The sequence below is a fragment of the Pelecanus crispus genome, chromosome 10, assembly GCF_030463565.1.
Source record: "Pelecanus crispus isolate bPelCri1 chromosome 10, bPelCri1.pri, whole genome shotgun sequence".
NCBI lineage: Eukaryota > Metazoa > Chordata > Aves > Pelecaniformes > Pelecanidae > Pelecanus > Pelecanus crispus.
In genome coordinates this window covers 37,360,040-37,381,037 of record NC_134652.1, presented here as the reverse complement: position 1 = coordinate 37,381,037, position 20,998 = coordinate 37,360,040, and the positions used below count along the sequence as shown (strand labels likewise).

Below are 20,998 nucleotides of genomic sequence, written 5' to 3'. Positions count from 1 at the left end.
GGACTTTTGTTTGTTTAGGGGTGTTTTTAGAGCTGTACAGTACAGTAAGCTGTCTTATGCCTTACATGGGAAAAGGCTTCATACATCACCTTCCCAAAGATATCCAACAGAGCTTTAACAATCACCAGATGACCATTTACTTGGCTCTTTTGATTATGGGATATGTAATCACTATAGATACAAGTGATGCAAATCAAACAAAAGGTTAAAAAAGGTAAAATACCAAGCAGCTTACTGACTGCCAAGAGAGAAATATTAAAGTCTTATGAGTGTGGAAAAGTCATGGCAGAGCTTGTGCTTTTTAAGAAAGCAAGCACGATCAAAGCTCCCTCCCCTAATCTTAAAGAAAGCTGTGGCAAGAAACGCCAAGGTAGTTGAAGCCCATCCAACCTGCGGGAGAAGGCAGCAGCTGACAGAATGAGCAAGCACATGGCCCTTGCTTTCTCAACAAGGTTTACACAGATATATAAAATTTCACATCATTCCATACTGGTTAGCAGGTAATACACAGAAAGGCAGGTTTAAAAGCAACTAACACCCAATACATTCTCCAGAATTTATGCCCCTTTTCTGTGGTTGAGCTTTGGCCTTATTGCCCAGATCTTGTTTATCCTCGTGAAATAGCAAAACAGACTAAGTAGTACCAAAACTACCAACTGCAAAAATGAGAAACTTCAATACACAGGAAGTTTATCCAAAAGCAAAAATTAAAGATTCGTAATAAGGTTAAACAAACCTAGGCAAACCATCAGCCACACGAAGAAACTGGACTGTCTGAGACCCTGTAACTTTTTACAGACTGGAACCTGTCCTCCTCCCACTTCCACAATAATTCCCTAAGGCTTGTATGCCACTAGAAGCCAATATAACTAAGCAGCCACTTTTCATGTAGGTTTAAGAAGTTAAGATCTTCCTGAGTGTGTTCACCTGTTCTCGAGTACAGTTTCTCTCGTGAGTTTGGGATTTATTTTTCTTTACATGTAAGGTCCGACATTAATTCAGACACCCTTAGCACAGTTGCACATTTCAGCTGACTTTGCTGATATAAATTCAAACTTGCCAAGATTTCATTCCAATTCAGCAGCTCAAGTTACAGCAAGAGCTCCCAGTACAGTCATCCGAGAACTACAAAATCCCAATGCAACTAGGCATGTTCCTGTACTTTTTATACTTATCTTTATTTATACAAATTTTATATATAGTGTTTTATGTATATTTAATAAGACTTAAACCAAATATGTCCAAAACCTAACCTCTTTGTCATCTTCAGATTTCCTATCCTCCTCCTCTTCCTCTTCTTTCTCAGACTTCTCTAGCTCCTTTTGCTCTTCTTTTTGTTCCTCTACTTTCAGCTGCTTTGTCAGTCGAGCTATCAACTGAGATTTCAGTCCTTTAGAGCTAAGGGTTCGACTTTCTAATTCTTTGCGAAGGTCATTTACCTGGTAAATAAAAGCTCTGTAAGTGGTATCAACCAGTGACATTGCAAAACATTTGATTAGCAGAAAAGGTGAAGTAAAAATTAAGTAAGAGCACTGAAAAGTGAACTGTATTTTTTAAATCTGTACTGAAAAACACTAATATGTACTGATATATAAAACATGTTACATTTAAAATTGTGTTCTCCTCAAAGAACACCTTTTTGAGGAACTTTTCACAGGGGCAAGGAAAGGATTTTACTATAGTAAAATCGTTTATTACTACTAATCCTTACAAGGAAAATTTTTATTATGTCTCCTGACATACATTTTTCAATAATTATTGCCTTTTTAAACTAACATTAAAGTATTTTAGACCCCACATTTTTTAATGCAAGTAGATACAACCAGATTACTGCAGAACTTTCATTTTCCAGTTAATGTATCATATGTGATACCCCTTAATTGTACAAAGTTCAGAATAGTTTCTGTTAGCTGTATTCACTTATTAAAATCAGGAGTCACACTCGCATACTGTGATATCGCATCTAATACCTACAAAATCAGCAAGGAAGATAAAACACTACTGAAGCTTTTTTCTCAGTTAAACGAATATACAGCCAGATTTCAGATCATGCCTTAAAAATGAAAATGTACAACGGAATCAAATTAAGAAAAGCGTTAGTTACCTTCATTGTTTTTGGATCCAGTTTAGACCAGTGCGTAGGTGTAGAGATCTCTTTAGCTTCCCCATCATCCTTTTCCTCTTCATCCTGACAAACAAAATTTAGAAATTATCATTCAGAAAGCTTGAAAGCATGTAAGTTATTTTTTAAATTCTGTTGCTGATCTGTGCAAGGTCACAACTGTTTCAGATAGTCTTCTCCTAAAGTTATTATTTAGACAAGTTCACACACACATTCTACCACTTTATAAATGATCACAGTGCCACTCAGCCAATACAAGCCAGATCTGTGGAACACAAAAGGGTGATAAGCAACACCACAAAGAATATTGGGGTTACACAGACACTGCTGGTCTCCGTTAACCACACAGTGTGTGATCTTCCCCCAGATTTTAAATCCCCAAAATTACTCTTTGTTCAGTCAGACCTTCCCTTATTCCAAGATGTTGATCAGCCACATGGCCTGAAAGTCAGATGTTTCAGACTGGTGTTTGTTCAATTTCAAATATCACAATTAGAACTGGCCAGAAGAGAGAATTTAGAAATTTTAGAAAATGGCAAAATGTTTAAAGACAGCTATTCATAAACTGCATCTCACTCAACAACTGGTCCCAGATTCCAGCAACTACGTCTATGATAAAAAATTTTCTGCGCATCATAAGCACAACTTAATTCCATTTGTGGTATCAGCATACACATTTAAAGTTAGTGAACTAGCTGAAATAAAAATAAAAAACAACATTCACTACACTGCTGAAAGCTGGTTTACCAGTCATTGTTACCAGTTATGTTCCTCCTATGTATGTATGTTGTGTAGTATGTGGTGTGCATTTTGTGCCTGTGTTCCTGTGCCTGTGAGAAGCAGAAATAGAAAAAGGGATTAGCGTTCAGTGCCTGTTCTCCATCAGCCTCCTTGCGTTCACCCTGAAGCTTCTCGACCAGCTGCTGCTTGTATCCTCGGGAGAGGGTTTCCCACTCTGAGCGGGTGGGAAGGCAATGCCAAACATCCGGGAAAAATAAAACCACTGTCTCCACATGAGCTGGAACTGTACGCCCCTTGTGGGTCTCCTCAGGGCGATGGTAGCGAATCTCTGCAAAACGGTACCTGTTGCAAGGGAAGAAGCATGTTGGAAAAAAAATTCTACAATACATTTTAAAGAGCCTAGATCACTTGTAGCACATCAAGTAAAGAAACTTTGCTGCAAGACCTTGAAGTTTATCTAAAGAAAAAAATTATGGAAGCCATATTTTCTCTTTTGGCACATTTGTAAAAAGGTATCACAATTGAAACAGAGGAAACCCAACAAAATTCTTTTTTATATAACTTGTTGTTTAGCACACTTAGGTTTAATGCGCAAATAAAAGCTGTTGAAGCACTTTCAATTTAGCATACAATTGACTTGCCTGGTATTAGTAAAACCACAATGAGTGTTAACACAGGACAAAAACTCATCAAGAGAAAATATGGCTATATAACGAACAGCTATTTATTTATAACAAAAGAACAATGAAATGAAGTTCTCTTGACGATCTTCTTCAGCTATGCACAAAATGAAAAATATTTTCAACGCACATTCATTAAAAAAATTACAGCATAACATGTCAAAATAAATCCAGAATTTTTAATTAGTTCTTAATGCAGTATTCAGCACAGTTGGCACCAATCAAGCTTATTACAAAACAGAACATCCTTTGAGTAGTTTACCTGCACTACCAAGAGCAGCCGACAAAGAAAAAGTGGGTTTTCCATCTTTTTTTTTTTTAAACTTCTGGTAACAGACAAGTATTTCTACAGCGTACTTTGCTCTGCAGTACAGTACTTACCATTGTGTGCACACACTTAAGTCAATCCCTGTAAGAGCCTTGCAACAACGAATAGCCGTCTTTATCAGCACGGAAGGGTCCTTTTCTGGATCAGGTCCATCCAGTGATGGGGACCAGTGTCCTCCAATAGCCATAGCTTCATCTTTGCCTTTCATACCCACTAAAAACTAGACAAAAAGAGTCTTCTGAATGTTCCCCTGCGAGGCGTAAAAAGTCATTTTCCCAAAGAGCAAAGAATATTTCATAGTGCACACACTGAAATCCACAAGTAAACTGTCACATTATTTTGAAATCTGAAAATGAAAGTCAGGCAAGAAAGAGTTCAGTTATTTTTTTCCACAGAGTATTTCAGAAATGGAATAGGTTTAAAACATCATCACTCATTCTTGTTTGCAAGACTTTCCATCAAGTTTCTTTATTGGTATAGGCTTGTTCCTTTGCAATTAAAAGCTTTCCAACACAAGAGACAGATACTAATTTAAGTGGTGTCTTAATTCCAATACACATTTATAGACGTTCCTGCTTAAAGGTGATAAAGCAAAGCTACAAAAGATAAGACCACAAGAGCATTATATCTATAAATTCAAGTACTCCCACTTGCTTTAAGATGATGGAGTTTAATTGGAAAACAAGTCTGTGTTGTCCTGAAACACCATGGCACTTGCAGATTGTTCAGTTTAACAATAGTTAAATTTCACTTAATACAGTGGTTACTTAACTGTTGCTTCATTTGTATTCTCTTCACAGCTGAGCCCTTAAAAAAAAAAGTCTAGGTGCTTGTAAAAAAAGGCTAAAAAAGGTAATTATTATATAATTAAGATAGGTTTCTCCAAATACCTATTGTTTAACTATGTTGAACAAAACAGTAAATATGACAGCAGTCAAGATGGAGCTCCTATAAACTGGAAAAAGAATTGACATATAAACTAGGTCTCTTCAGAGGAAAAATGAAGCCATCAGTTAGCTGCCTACAAACTCCTCCCTTATCGACAAATATTTTAAAGCTCTATAACCAACCTTTATTGCCAAAAGTGTCTGGCATTGAAGCATATTTACCTTTACAAGTCTAGCAGGATGCTGAAATCCATCACGAAGTTCTTGGGGATCTTCAGCCAGCGCACATGACTTGTGATAGAGATCTTCCATACTAGGACTAGCCATCAACATCACCTGTTGTGTAAGTCAGATCAGTCTTGTGAAGGTCTCCCACTATGACTGGTAAACAATGACCACAACTTGCAAACCCATACATACCAGTACTTTTTCCTTAATGTCACAAAAAAATCAGAACAAGTAAAGGTAAAATAAAATTGTAGAACTGAGTGTTAAAATGCCTGCCAAGGACCAATTTCCCTCCGTCCCATATGGATGCAGTGTGTAATATTATTAAAAAAACCAAAAAAACTGAAAGCATATAAAAGCAAAATGCTTTGCATGTTATCACTATATGCCAAATATCCTACACCAAGAAGCACACTGAGTACATTTCTGGTTTCAGTAACTGACTCCTTCCATTTTGTCACAATCACAAGAGAACTGACCAACACATTCACCTGCATCCTCATAGCATCCTGTTAGCCCAGTCAAATCTAACAAGGTTGCTTTATATCCTAAACAGGTTAATATTATGAAAGAGGATGCTATTCCTCAGTTACTGAATATATTCTGAAGCTTAACCTTCTGAAAGAGAGCTCTTGCTCTGCATCAATAGACTAAAAAAAAAAAAGTATGCCTGATACTTGAGCCAAGGCTTCAAAGTGTTTATACACAGAAGGCAAGTTAAGTCTTTCAGAAATACAGGGGTTAAAGGCAGTTTTGTTTCTAAACCTATCTTTAACATGAAATACTTCTAAAACAGATTAAAATAGCTCTGAGATTTCTAGGTCAATGAAAGAGCTTTCGAATGGAACAGGTTTTAGAAAGACGTTTTGACACCGAGGTCTCTTATACATCATTACAGCCCTTGATGCAGCATTTTTTTGACATTCAGAAAGGACCCTTCAATAAAAAAAAAAAAAAAAGGGGGGGGGGGGGCTCCATTAACTATTCAGAATGAATTGCCTAAGAAATACATTCAGAGATCTTGCAGGAGCTCACTTACTTTCCTATAAGGAGATCACTGCAACTGGGTGCAGAGAATGGAAGAGACCTCAGTAAAAACAAGACTTAGGACAAGTCTAGTAACAGAAAAACAAACTGAATTTGTCACGATTCTTCAAGCTCTACATACTAGCTCTTTACTGAAAAGTTAAAAATGCTGTATTTTGCTCAAATCACTGTACAATGTTTTCAGTTCAGTTATACTCACTTTTTCACCCTACTGGCAAAAAAATTTTCTAATGAATAGTCATAATACTGGAAACCTGTACAAACCTTTGCACTGTATAGATGATCAGCATCAGGTGGATCAAGGACAGCAGCGTTTTTATCTATAGGATCTACTTCTCTATGCATTACGTAGAAATTACAGTAGTTTCCCAGCTGAAATGGTCTAGACATAGGAAAAGCATCCACCCATGTAAATTGAGCATCAAAGAAATCGCTGGGGATATACAAGTTCTGGTAACGCCTCCTCAGCTCCATCATATCACAGCTACGGCTGAAATAAACAACATTATTTGAAAGATACAGCAATAAAAGAACGATTAATAAAGCACATAATTAAGAGGTATATTAATCGGAAATACAACCATTGCATATTTAATACCATACACACAAAATGTAAAGAGCAATATATTTAAGTTAGAGTGTCATGGATTGAAGTGTAAAAACAAGCAACTACTAAACACTCTTCCGATGAAGGTGCCTGCATATTAAGGAATATTTATTAAACAGGGTTATAAAGGTATTTTGCAGTAGCATTCAAAAATAACAACCTAGAAAAAGTTTATCAGACAAGGTTCTCAGTCATTATATATATTTGGTCTTTCTTTAAAGCTAAGATCGTCATTTAACACTCACTACGCACACTACATACAGTGATCTGTGCCCACAATTGAAGTGAGATGTAGGCAAGTATCTGGCACTATAAACATACCAGTCCAATGAAAACTTGGAAAACTGAACCGTGTAACGAGGAACAACACGTCGCGGTCTTCGAGGCGATCTCTCCCTCTCTCGTCTAGGCGATCTCTCTCTGGAGCGTTTTCTCTGGGGTGATCTTTCCCGGGACCTACGTCTCTCCCGTTCTCTTTCACGACTTGAAAAATGCATAAGAGACACAAATATTTTTGCATGCTGGTAGCACAAAATAGTTTCTAGTGCAACAAAAGCTACGCCTGTCAGAGATGACTCGCAAAATGGAGAGAAGTTCCTCACAGTTTGTTTCAGTACACTGTCTCTTTACAAGGCTGATTATGCAATTCCTTCATTTCAGACAGACAAGAACTCATCACTAATATCTAATGGTAAAGCCACTTGTGTGTATCACTGACGCGCTCTGGAGCAGGAAGTTCAGCTCTGTTTGAGGACAGGTCTTTATGGAATGCTTCGATTATAGCCTCGTCTTCTACAACATACCTCCTGTCATCTTTTCGGTTTGGCATAGGGTCTCCTCCTCTGTCATTCCTCCCGGAAAATCTGGATGGTGGGTCTAATCTCCGAGCTGGTTGAGGCTGTGAAACTAGACGAACAGGGGGCTGTAACAAACCACCTGAAACAAAAATTTACAAGATCAATACATAATAGGGGGCAATTATCTACACTTTACAAACGTTGCTGCTTTACAGTTGTTTCACTTATGTGCATTTTCTAAACTAACTCGAGAGTCAAATAAATCTATCTGTCATTAACACCTACCCCAAGAAACTCAAGAGACCTGTGCTTTTCTTCACTGATGCAAACTGAGACTCTAGTAAGTGAAACTGGTTTAAAAGCATCTTCTTAAGACAGAAACTAATATAATCTAAGCACACAGAAGCTATCACAGTAAATAGCTAAGCCTTTTCTTGGAGAAGTAATTTGTTTTAAGACAGATAAACTACCTACTCATTGAACTCAAGAAAACCTAAAACTTATTTCTGAGGCTATTCATAGGTAAAAACAATTAGCTTCCTGAAAAATCATTCTTAAATCAATTTATTATACTGCTGCATCAATCCCCCAGCACATACTTTTGCTGCCTCAAGACATTTAACCAACTGACTGTAAATGGAGCAAACATTACTAACACTAACGAACAACTAGGACTAATTAGATCGTAATAAGCATTTATCCAAAAGAGTTCTGATTAGGTGATAGCCTAAGGTCTTCTCCCCTTGCTTTTACTGTGGGTAAGACAAGTCTTTCTTTTATCTTATTATCAATCCTCTCGCTGATTCTTCAGCCACTCAAAGTTCAAATGACCCTACAACAACCTTTGTTTTAGATTTGCCGTGTTCGGCAGTGCTTCTTCTCTCAAATGCCAACTTGGCTAACTGAAATAAATAAAGCGCAAACAGAGAAATAATAGTTTTAACAATACAACTGTGTGAAACCTGATCTTGTTGAACACTCCAGAAGATGCTGAAGAACTACACTGCCATTAACACTTTTAACTCCCCAACTTGTCTGTGACAGTGTCAGAATAAAAACTACATTGAGTTTGCTTTCAGATTACATAATCTTAGTATGAACAGAGTCCATGGGGACTTCACTAACCAGGTGATTCTTGAGCTATTGCAGGCAATGTGCCTTGTATATAGCTGCAGGAAGATGCATATTCAAACTGAAAATTCTATAGGGTCCTTTCCGTATTATTTCAACTATTACTTCAGTCTTCTGACTAACAAAAAAATAATAATCACACGCTAAGCACCAGAAGGACTACAACAAAGTTTGTACACTGAAGGAGCACCTTTCTGCTGTGGCTGCTGCAGTAATGGCTGAGGCTGTGTCTGAAGCAAAGGTGTGATTGAAGCTGCTGATATCTGTGCCTGCAACAAGGACTGTGGCTGCGGCTGTGCCTGAACACTGAATGCAGTCTGTTGCGCAATAGGCTGAAGAACTGCCGGAGGTGTCTTCAGTAACGGCTGAGCTTGCGTCTGGTTCTAACAGCAGAAGAGAAAATGAGTTGTGGGTGAGCTTGAACCAGCAGCAGTCAGTACAAGTTACACTGGGTAACACCATTTACCTGATTTGGAAGTGTCTGGATCCTTTGTGCATTCCATTTGAATGGCATATTAGGATTGTAAGTAGCTTCTACCAAAACTCTGTCACCCACCTGAGGTGTCTTTCCTTTAACCGCACTACAAACGTTAACAGAAAATGTATTGTGAGAGTCTTATTTAGCTAGTTTTACATTTGCAAGTTACATTTAAAGCTGAGAGAAAGTTGACAAATTTCATTAAAAAAAGCTCACAGGAACAGCATAAAGTACTATCTGCTTCAGTTCGGAGTATGCACAAGAATTTAATTCCTGTCTTTGGCCCAAAAGCAGGTTCCCTGAACAGTACTGAGTTAAGACAGGCAGACAGCAAGTTACATGCATTTAAATCGCCCACAAATTCTGAAATTGCATATTATAAGGAGCTTAATACCTTCTGAGTCTCCCATCTTTGGGTTTTGCATTAAGAAAACTCAAAAATTCACATAAAGGAACTCACATCTAGTGTCTATTAACTTATTTGACCATCTGACTTTGTGTTGACAGAAAAAACATACCAACTGCAGGCACTATCAATGGAATCATGGAATTAGAATACACTAAACCTTTTATTTAGTGAGGGTACCACAGAGTATATCTGCAGGCAAGTATTTACATCTTACCTAAGTTGAAAAAAGACATCTTCATCCACAAAACCAAATGTATCATGCAGTTTAGTAACTACCCCAGTGAAGACACGCTGCTTTTGTGGTTGGGTTTGCTGCTGACTTGAGCGGGGTGCTGGATAAGAAACGGTTATCTGGGCTGCCGGTTGAGGAGTAGACAGGCTAAGACTGGTAGGTAGCGCAACAGCTGGCTGTAAGCAAAATAAAGCAAACTATAAATCGTATAACCAGCTGACATACCTACAAGGAACAGTTCCTTTACCCATGTAGACAGGAGTTTAAAATGTCTCTAAAGCAATTATTCTGAACAGAGCTTTTCAGAACATGGAAGTTTGGTTTTGTTTGTTTGTTAAGATAACTTTTTTCTACTTTGAATGAAGACTGGCTTCGTTTATCCTTTTCTTTTTCAAAAGTCAACTTCCCCAAAATACGCACATTGTCTAGAAAAAAATAAGACTGCGTTACTGTTTACACGTAACCCATACAGCGGGCCTGAAGGGGAGGTAAGTTCCTAACTTTGCTAGGAATACACACTTAGAGATTATTCTCCATTTATATCCCAGCTGTAGCGTTGGAAGTCAGTAAAGGTTGAAGCTAACACGAACCCTTCCTTAACTCAACAATTCATGTGCTTGCCTTCTTACAAAAGCAGAACACAGCTAAGACAATGAAATTAAGTAACCTATTTTTAACCTTTTAAACATGCTTTAAAAAAAAAAAGGTAAGTGAAAACGAAACTAGAGCAACTTACAGCGTGTTAAATGGTTGCATGTTTTAAACCTGTCAAGCTCAGCAGGATTCTTTTTATACCTCTCTATACACATACTGCAATACTGTTAACACAGAAAGTTAAATTCCTTCTCAAAGGAGAGAGAAACATTTTCCCAGTTTGTTACTTACTGCAAAACAACTGAACACTTGAAGTTCAAACCAAACAATATTATAATGTAATCAACACACATATTCCCTTCAAGATTAAGAAAGAGTGGTTGCCATTAATTTTTGAAACAAAGGCTATGCATATTTTAACATCTGGATAAAATAAACCTGTACCAATAAAATGTCCATTCATATTAGTTCATTTTACAGATTAAACTACCCAAGCCGTCACAAATTTGCACTCTTGCATTATCTGTGTTTGGGGATGAAGACCAAACAATAAAACCAAACTAACCTGAGTTAAAAGGGTCTGCTGAGGTTGCTGCAACTTAAAATAAATAAAGTTATAAATTAATTTTATATGTTTAAGGAAATTGTACAATTTTACCTCCTCTTTACAAGTAAGAGTTTTTGCTTAATCAGTTAATGGTCCTTTGGGGTTTGGTTATTTCAGCAGTTTGCATATGCATAAAATTGTGCTCATGTGGTTAATTTTAAGATTGTATAATCCAGGTTTATTCAGTAAGCAGAAATGCTGGGGTTTTTCTAACTGAAAGTTAATAGTGATACCAAAAAAAGTTTTGGCAGCTGGAGAAGCTTAGGCCTATAATTTCCATGTCCTTTTACTCTTTTTCAAAATCCTGTTAAGCTCAAAGACCATTAAAAAACGTAAAAGGGAACTTTTTTTGGACAGCATCTTTCCAGCAGTTAAAATACACGGCCCTGTTTAGAGCAAAGTTTAGCAGGAATCGTGTACACATGGAAGAGTATATATTTTTTTAGATTTCCTTTTTGCATGAAGGTAGGCAGGCTTCCATTCTGGATACGTCTCTCCAAGTTTATGAACTTCAAGCTCTCTTTCACTACAAGAAAATATTACTTAGTTTCTTTAACAACTTCCCATACGAGGATGATTTCGGAGACAAATCCTACAAGACACACAACCAACATTATTTTTAAAGTTATTTGTGATGTACACAGTAAGAATCAGACAAACCTGTTGCTGTACACTATAGAGAGTCTGCTGAGGTTGTGAATATTGCTGAAACAGATAAAAGCAAAATATCTCATAAACAGGAAGTATTATTACCCCAGTAATACCAAATACAAGTTATCTGCTAAGCAAGTTTTAGACAGAAACTATTCACATTTAACAATTATAATACAAAACATAAGTAACAGTACCAACATATATTACTTCCATAACAAATATTCTTTGCCTTTAGCATGGACTCTGATGTATTCTTTCTAGCTACAATCAGCAATTTTTGTTAAGCCTGACACTGATACGGTATCTAGGGCACAGTATGAAATCATGCAAAATGCTATTAAGGATACATATAGTGATGGAAGATACTTGGAACTCGAGATTCTCAGTTTAGGTGCAGCAAAACTCCTTTTCCCAAAAGGTTTTCCATAGCTAAAAGTCAGTACCTCCACAGCCAAAATTCCCACCTTCAGAGATTAATACAACTATTGATAGCTGTAGCCCTAAAATCCCACTGTTTTTTAAACAGGTTTATACTAGAGTGTTCACCATTTCCCATTCTGCTTTTCTCCTAGATACTTTAGCTTTACAAAGCCACTGATTTGTATGGTTAAAGTTCATACAGTCAACAGCAAATGCTCTTTTTTCTTTACCTGCTGTAACGCAGCTGCTGCAGCTACAGCTTGCTGCTGTAAAGCAGCTGTCTGAGTGAGCTGATAGTTCGTTGGTGTTTGGGTAGTTAGGCCTGCTGCTGCCAATGCCGTCTGCTGGGTGTATATTGTAGGAGAGGCTCCAAGCAGCGATGGCTGCTGTACACCAAGAGCAGCTGAAAAGAGAACACACACAATAAGCGCTAAGAGCAACTTTAAACAGCTGACGTTTCTCAGTTATACTAGACGCAGTACGTGATGCTCCACTCCTGAGTCAAGCCCACGAAGCAGATAAATCCAATTCCAGAATTCAAGATAAAGGATCACACCTCACTAGCTTCTCTTCTAAACTCATTTACAAATAGTACACCACAGCAGAGGCACAGAGACCACTTAATTTCCTTCTCTGAAGTTGCTCATGACTTTCTAGCTCTAGCAGCCATCCCCATCGGTGCCCACCCCCACCACATACACACGCCGAATTCTTTCATGGACGTATTTCAGGTTTTGGATGAGCCAGATGAAGATTGTTGCTCTGTTCTGTAAACTAATTAATACGTTTCATGCAATCTGAGGGCAAGAGAAATCTTCACTGTAATAGCAGCTATGAATCGGAGGCTTATGAAACATGTCCTCTGAAAATGCACAGCGCTTCGCTTCACTCAGTACTGTCTTTGTCCCCGAGTGAGCTGGATTTTGTAGATGTGGGGGCTGGTAGAGAAGGAACAGCCTTATAACAAGGAGTTTGATCGGTCCCCACATATAAAGGGACCAAGTCAAGCTCTTTCCAGCTCTTATTAGGAAGGGTTTGTGCTGCCCAGACTCAAACTGCCTGGAAGGAAATATTAGTTTATTTTATTGTCATATCAGCTTTTAATTCACTGCAGAAGATTAAGCAAATCATGAGGAGCAGCTATCCACATGCTATGCTTCTTATACATGCAATACTTCTGAACATGGTACGCTTAAGCCTTATGGACTGAACTTTTAGGCACAAAGAGCCCTGCACAACGCAAATGTGAGTGAAGAACTGCAATCGTATCTGGAAACCTGCTCCCTCTTTGGCAGGAGTTTTTAAAAAAGTTATCTGCAGCTGCATGATCAAATATCACTTCATCAAACTATCAGTCTGGTCCACATGTTTAAATAAAACCAAAGAGAAACTCAGCAGGGAAACACTGGCAGCAAAACCAGGTCAGCCATCCATCTTCAGAACTGAAGAACATTCAAGTTGAACAGGGTTCCTTTCTCTTCCAAAGCCATGAAAAAGGCACAATGAAGAACAGATTTACAGTATTCTTCCTGCAGAGTTCGTGCTCCACGCTACTCTTACTGATCCAAAATGAAGGTGTCATTCCTGACCCAGGGATGCAGTAAGAGATTGCTTGTAGTCGGTGATCACCACCATAGAATACACAAAAATGCTGTAACCAACTCAACAGATCCTGAATAAGGTAATTCTCTCTACCACACTGTTCTTTCCAGCAGAGTACAATCTTCAGAAAACAAGTTGATGGCACTGATCATCTCACAATTTTGGAATGAAGCATGGAAAAAAAATACATAAGCAACAGTGAAAATAGTCACCATCGCTATGATCTGTATCGAATATTGTCACATAAGTATTCCAGGAAGTAATACTATTTTAACAGTGAAATGAAGCATTCTATAGTACAGCAAAATTACGGTATTTCCAGTATTGCATGCATTTTTCCCCTGGAAAATTCCAACACTCGGATTTCTTTAGAAGCCAAGCAAGCCAAATATGAGGCGTCTCCCATGACAGGCCCACCATTCTCTTGATTCTCTTGCCTCCTGCTCGCCCATTCACTTCCAATCTGCATGTGCATTTTTGACCATGCAGAAGCACACCCTCTTCTGGAACCTCACCAATGCCTTACATAACACACCTTAAACAGACCTTCAAATCTAATGAAAATGCTTTGCTGCTGCATTCTGGGACAACTTTCACTCTTCCTGGCTGCACTACTTTGCTGCCTCACTCAAGGCCAATAACCAACACATTAATCTTTCTCCTCTTATTTCCACATGCTAAGCAGAAATTCCTATTAGTGCAGAAATTCACTTCATGCTATTACCTTTGAATCTGTTTGACTACATTAGCTATTGTCATTCAGTCTAACCTTCTATTCTAATGTTGTACCAACACAGGGGGATGGAGTTGGGAAATGTTATCAAGCAAGTTTCACAAGTTCTCTCCTACTTTTCGTACCAAGGATACCCACAAAAATATTAACATGCGTGCTCCCAAAACCAGATCTTGGGGTTACTCTGCTCTTCAGTTTCCACTATGACCTTTTCCTTTCTAGCATAACCCATAATTATCTCAAACAATTCCCAGCCCACCCTAAGACTCTTATCCCATTTTGTCCATTAAGGGAAAGAGGTGGAAGGAAAAAAAAAAAAGAAAAAAAAAAAAAGATTTTTTTGCCACCTCTATTATTACTTTATGAACATTTAATATTAACTTGGTACCATGTCACCTACAACACTGCAGATCAACTTGCTAACAAAGGGCAAAGACAAAAGACTGCTGAGATCCCCTTGAAGGACAACACCTGTAGTAACAAGTTTTTCAAAGCTGTATCTTGTTCCTACCGATTTGCCCCGAAGTATTCCAGGAGTTTAATTTGAATACCTTTCATCTATGTACTCATTTTGGTCAAACAGGCTCTGATTAAATAGGCGACTGCGTTTGCATTACTAGTTAAAAAAAAAAAAAAAGGAAAAGAAAAAATCACACAGAAAAACAAGAGACAGAATGAATCGCAGACTGAGTGTGGAATTGACATCTGACTGCCATATTATTATTGGCAACAAGCATCTGCAGTGACAAACAATAGCTTCTTAGGATTTGTAATTATCTCAGTAAGTGCAGTGATGGAGATGCCTTCCTCCAAACACAGTCTAAACAACTTCCATTCGCACCAAGTACTGCATGGCACATCCATCTGAAAGGGCCTGGATAGAAATTGGAGTCCCAGGCTGCAGCTCAAGCATCTGTCTAGGTAACAGAAATTTCTATTGTAGCAAACACAAAGACAGCATTTAGTAGTCCCTCTTGCTGCTTTTAAATTCCAGAGACCCTTTAAGATTAGGGAAACATCTTCAAAGTATGTAGCTACATATATGTCCTTGGTAAGTGATGTAGATTTATTAGGATTACAGTTAAGGAGTATGCTATCCAGGGGTTTGGACATTTTTCACAGTTATCAGAAATTATGAGTTTGGGTCCTTAGGTTTTTAAGTTTCTTCAAGCTTAACACACTTGCAATACAAACGCCATACCACCTACTCCAAAAAAAATTCCTTTTCACAGGCACACAACAGAAACTAGGCTCAGCGTATTTATCACAGGACATCCATTTACAACAAGCCAGCAAACTGTGCATCAGCTACTATTTCTTAGCGGCTCTGAGATCCATTACATGCTTGTCCTATTCTTACACTTTTCTTTAGTCACCTCACAGGGGCCACCAGCAATCACAAGATACTGAGCTTCAGGCACTTTGCATTCATCAGGTGCACTGTTCTTCACTCTAATGCAATGAAGTCTTGATGAAGCAAAGACAATTACACCAATCAGCCAAAACACAGCATAGCTATAGAACTACCGTTCTATAAAAACAGGCTTCACTATGCAACCAGAAATCATAACCCTGAAAACATCATATGTCAAGCACTACGATACAAACCAAAGACATGTCAAAAATTAATAGCTGAGAGAACAGGAGGAGCTTCTCCTCTGCAGGCATATCAGGAACTTGCACATCATTATGCAAGTTAAAAGTATAAAGAGTACTTGCAAAAAGCAATCTGTGCTATCTAGGAATTTTAGGTTTTTTAAACTTTAAATTTTTAGAATTTTTTTAAACTTTAATTTTCTGTAGTAGGCATGATTTCATTTCTGCTTTAACAATGCTTAACCAGCATAGCAGAGACTTGATTCTGGTTTTTGTCATGTGATGCACAAAACCATGAGACAAGGAGTAGAGAAACAATTTCACTGTGTTACAAGTAGGAGTCTCTCTTCACACGTAGACCTTTGCTGGCACCTGGAATTACCCATCTCTCTTCTAATACCACAGGAACAGACAGTAATTAGCAAGCTATCCCAAAGGGATCCCAGGAACCCTTCATTACATGGTATGTCACTCTACAACTACCTTAAGAGTGTCACACCTTAATAATTACAAACCCTCACTCATATAGTTACTTCTTCACCAGGGATGGCCAAGACAACATCCAAGTCAGTGATTAAAAAAAAAAAATCACCCCACCCCCCCCCCCCCAAATTACATTTTTGCTGTTATCAACTGGGTTCGGAACACCATCACTCACCACTTTTGACAACAGCTTATGAAAAAGCTATGTATCATGCTGCTTTTGTTATAAAAATCAAGATCTCTTTTCCCCATACCCAAGCACCTTGATGCTTTGGAGAAGGAACCTGACACTTGGATAAAAGCAGCTGGCATGCATAAATATATGTCACACCTTTTGCCAATCTTCTGAAAATATTTAAGTTTGGTAAATGTAGTTCTTTTAAATCAGTTTATGAACGCTGAGCTTCACAAGGATAAGCCAATCTGCACTTCTTGAGCGCAGCCGCAGGTGAGAAGTAGTACATGCTAGCCAGCATGCCTGAGCACTGACGGCATCTCTCTTCATCAGGCAAGCAATCTAGCTGGACACTCATAGTTTCATGTTGAAAGGTGCATGAAAGGTGACTGCTTAGCTGCAGTTCAACGGTAAACACCGTTCTTCGGCTCTCAGCAGGGCCAAAGAGCCCTGCACACTTTTCAAAAGAAGTTTCCTGTGCTCTGTATTATAAATCACTATAAATCAGAATAATTTGCCAATAAACAAAGCAGGGGAACAAGTATGTACACGAGTACTAAAACAGGAGCTGGGCAGCAGAATCCCAGGGACTGGATTCAGTAGTACAGACAGGCAAGAAAGAGGGCACAGACACAGTGACTGTGTATTGCAGCAGGAATAGGAAAGGACTGCACAGAAGGACACAAGGAGCTAAATGCCTTCAAGTAATACTGGAGAGAAGATACTACAGCGTGAAAAGGGACACTAGGAACAGGAAGGAAGGTGGAACTAGCACAGGAAGGTGGCAAAAGTGCAACCAAATGTTAGTCTTTAATAGCTCTCATGTTTGAGTCAGGTGCTGCTGGATCAGATGAAGAGCTAAAAATCCCTGGGGATACTGTCCTCATTGAGCAGGCAAAAAAACTCTCACAGCAGCTGATGCTGACTAGTCCTACCCCAATTAAATTTTGCACTTCATTTAATTTAAGGAGGCTCAGAAGTAGGCTATCCAAAGGCAGAGTCACAGGAACAGGAAAATGGCTAAGAAGTTGGTGAGTGCTTCTAGTGCCCTTGCTCCATCCACCTCTTCTCCAGGGCCCCCTTCTGGTCCTAGCTCAGTGAGGTCTAAGATGGCTGCCAGCTCCTCCCCTTCAGCAGGTTTTATGCAGCTTTCCCTCTGAAATAGGACATGGAGCTGGCCCTCAGTCTTCCACCGCTATTTCTGATGCACTACCTGTCACATCAGCCAACGTATCACAAACATGCCAGCCCAGATGCTGCCACCCTTTGATCGCTCCAAGGTATCACCCAGGCAGACACAAGAACCAAAAGCAAAGTTTGCATCTCCCATGTTCACAATGCTGACCCTCTCCAGCTGTTAAGCAATTTCTTACAGGAGTAGTGACATTTGGGTAAGGGAAGTGTGAGCTATTCAGAGACAGTGCAAAACTGCTTGCAGGCAGTTGGTTAGGTACAGCAACAGTTTAGGGAGAGACTGGGACTGAATGGGCACAGAGGAAAAGGCATACTGGGACCAAGTATTGTGAAACACATGGGGGGAGGCAGTTCCCTGATGATAAGCACTCAGATTGGACCAGTGCCCAAAGTAAAAACTGGAGATGGAGGAGTCATTTCAGGAAAGAAAACCTGAGACAGGAGCAAGATTTACTCTTTTTTTTTTTTCTTTCCCCCCCCAGACGTGCACTTCCAAAGAATGGCAGGCATTCCCAACTTTTGCTAAGCTCCCAGACGTAAAAGCACTGACAAAGGAGGTGTGTCACTCAACTTCGTATCAAAGTAGAGCAAGATGCAAAGGACAACTGCAAAAAAAACCCCAACTCTGTAGAAAGACATCTCTTCAACAAGGTTACTGCCTGTGCTCACATTCTGACATCTTGAATCCTCAAAGTACCACAGCTTTGTTGAAGCCTTTTCACATCAGACAATGAAACTACAATACTTAGGAAACACTTTGTATTCAAGAACAGAAAAAGGCAGCCCAGAACTGGAAATGGAAGCACCAAGATTCACCACACAAGCTTCCCATTCTTGCCTCAGAAGGTTTTATGCTATAAAACAATGTGAAACATGAAAATCTAGCCAGCTAGGTTTTTACATACACTACGCTGTGATTAAATAAGGCTTCTTAGCTAAATCAAAGGAAACCCTCTACAATTATCAGGGTGATACCTTTGGTTATAGGGATCCTTAAGTTCTAACTTGGCATTAAAAAAAAATATATATATACCCTCTCCCCATCCGAGCAACAAATTTCAGAGACCTGTTCACTATGTGAAATATGTCAAATATATTGGTAAAGGCAAAATACTTTGTAAACATTGACTTAGGCCGCCCGGGAAATGAAACTCAGGCAGCGCTTAAAAAATCTGTAATGCCTTATTAGTGCTGTTATTATTTAATCTAGAGCAATGCAGTGTGATGAAAGGTAATTTGATTTACACATCCTGGGATACGAGTAACTTAATATCTTGTTTACTGACCAAGAGAATCAATAAAAATTCACCTGGGATTTTACTTATCAGCCCTTAAAAAAAAAAAAACAACCCAACAGCTAGTATTAGGCAATGATCTTTAATGTCTCTATTGTGTGAAAAACTCCCAACTTAAACCATTTAAAGAGGATTTAAATAAGTTAGTTAGCATGGTGCCACTCTTAACTGCATACCCAACTACGGAATCTCCAAATCTACTAGATGTCAGGGTTCAAACATTAAGTGATATGTAAACTGACCTGGCTGAGATACTGCAGTGGCTGTAAACTGAGTAGCCCAAGGGGGATTCTTCTGTCCTCCAAACTGAGCCATGGCGAAAGGCAAAATCTCCTGGGTGTCTATCTTCTATAACTGCAATCTATTAAAATAAAGCGCAGCTACAATCTTTGAAACATATACCATCGGGCTATTTTAATTCTGGGTCAAAAAAGAAAAAGAAAAAAAGTGTTGAAAGATTATCTTTACACCCCTAAACCTGGTGGGCAACACGCATGGAAAGCGGGAAACACAACAAGTTGCAAGACAAGTTGTTTTATTTTCCTAAGGCACGCTCTCCACCCTCCCCTTCTTAACAATGGGACTAACGCTATTTAAAGGCAAAAATTTGTTCAAGTTTCCAACGAAGACTAAGGAAAAGGTGACTCTGCAGAACGAAGGACTTTTTTTTTCTTTTTTTTTTTTTTTATTGTTGTTTCTTTCACAGGGCTCTCGGCCCGCCGCCGCCCGGACGCGCTGCCGGCAGAGGACCCCCGCACGCCTCCGGCCACGGTCCCGCTCCCCTCTCCCCGAACAAGGGCAAGTTACCCCCGCCAAGCGACCCGGCCGCCCCCCTCCCGCACCCGCCGGGGGAACCGCCCGCTCCTTCCCCGCAACGATTCTTTTGAAAATCGACCTTAACCCTCCTCAGAACCGCTAAGCCCTTTTTTTTTTTTTTTTTTATTTTTGCGCGCGCAACCTTTAATACCCGCCGGGAAACCGGGCCCCGCCGCCGAGGAGCGGGAAACACAGCACGGGGGAAAGGAAAAGGGCAGGCGGCGGGCGCTGGCCCTTCCTCCGGGCAGGCCGGCCGGGCGGGAAGCAGGCGCCTCCCCACCCCCCGCCGCGGCGAGGCCGCCGCCGCCCGCCCCTCCTCCTCCTCCTCCTCCTCCTCCCGCCGCCCCCGGCCAACAATGCGGGCCTGAGCGCGGGTTCGCGTCCGCCGCGCTCCCCCGCAACCCCAGGCGCCGCCGGGGCCTGCGCCGGGGTCCCCCGCACCCCGCCCGGGCCCCTCGCCGCCGCCGCTGCCGGTACCTGAGCGGCGCCTCGCCGGAGCCATCGCCGGCCCCTCCGAGCCTCCCGCACCGAGCAGCGCCCCCACTGCGCAGGCGCTCCCACCCCCGCGGACGGCGGCAGGCGGCGGCGCACACCGCTGACGTTAGCGCCTGCGACCGCACGACGCCGGCGGGACGGAGCGCGCAGGCGCGGGGCGGGGCCGGGCTGGCGGCTGGGCGCGCGCCCGGCCTGCCGCGTGCGGAGAAGCCGTTAGGCGAGGGGAGGGGCCGCGGCGCCATCTTGGCCGAGGTAGGGCGGGGCTGGGGGGCCGCCATCTTGCAGCCGGGCCTAGCTGTCGTAGCCGCCGCGGTGCCTTCCTCTTGGTTCCCTCTGGCCGCCGCGGGCGCGCTGCTCGACCCTCTCCCCCGGCCCCACAAACGGCTCGTAGCTGGCGTCAGTCCGGGCAGTTGTCAGACGCTTCTCACGCCACCTCATGGGTGCCTTATCGCTGTAGGAAACAGGCAGCCCTCCGCCTGAAGCAAAACCACGCAGGAGCCCCTGAGGGCTGTTTTTACGCGCACAAGCATTCAGGCTGTTACGGGGTGGGGGGTAACGGGATCATCTGAGGTGAAGGGAGAGCAGACTCACCAGAGGCACCCATCAAAGCACCTAAGATGCTTTGAAACAGAGATTGCAGCTGGGAA

At 40.7% G+C, this 20,998-nt stretch overlaps 1 protein-coding gene and 1 non-coding gene across 10 annotated transcripts in view; both read right to left on the bottom strand.

The window, feature by feature from the left end:
• The window catches only part of CCAR1 (cell division cycle and apoptosis regulator 1), a 28,946-nt gene extending 8,571 nt beyond the window's left edge, over positions 1–20,375 (bottom strand). For 5 of the 9 annotated variants that reach the window (XM_075718016.1, XM_075718019.1, XM_075718017.1 and 2 more), the window contains exons 1-16: positions 20,334–20,373; positions 19,283–19,401; positions 12,193–12,365; positions 11,549–11,593; positions 10,847–10,879; positions 9,670–9,863; positions 9,035–9,149; positions 8,759–8,951; positions 7,444–7,576; positions 6,962–7,123; positions 6,298–6,523; positions 4,981–5,094; positions 3,925–4,091; positions 2,995–3,205; positions 2,105–2,188; positions 1,254–1,439 (exon numbers count right to left, since the gene is read on the bottom strand). In XM_075718016.1, coding sequence (XP_075574131.1) covers positions 1,254–1,439; positions 2,105–2,188; positions 2,995–3,205; positions 3,925–4,091; positions 4,981–5,094; positions 6,298–6,523; positions 6,962–7,123; positions 7,444–7,576; positions 8,759–8,951; positions 9,035–9,149; positions 9,670–9,863; positions 10,847–10,879; positions 11,549–11,593; positions 12,193–12,365; positions 19,283–19,355 — 2,109 coding nt within the window. In that variant the 5' untranslated portion in view covers positions 19,356–19,401; positions 20,334–20,373. Of the gene's footprint in view, positions 1–1,253; positions 1,440–2,104; positions 2,189–2,994; positions 3,206–3,924; positions 4,092–4,980; positions 5,095–6,297; positions 6,524–6,961; positions 7,124–7,443; positions 7,577–8,758; positions 8,952–9,034; positions 9,150–9,669; positions 9,864–10,846; positions 10,880–11,548; positions 11,594–12,192; positions 12,366–19,282; positions 19,402–20,333 lie in introns of all 9 variants that reach the window. The other 4 variants (XM_075718020.1, XM_075718022.1, XM_075718018.1 and 1 more) reach the window with 4 other exon arrangements.
• On the bottom strand, positions 4,243–4,306 carry LOC142594502 (small nucleolar RNA SNORD98). The gene has a single exon (XR_012831454.1). It is a non-coding gene; the product is annotated as a small nucleolar RNA SNORD98 (small nucleolar RNA).
• Positions 20,376–20,998: the final 623 nt, after the last annotated feature.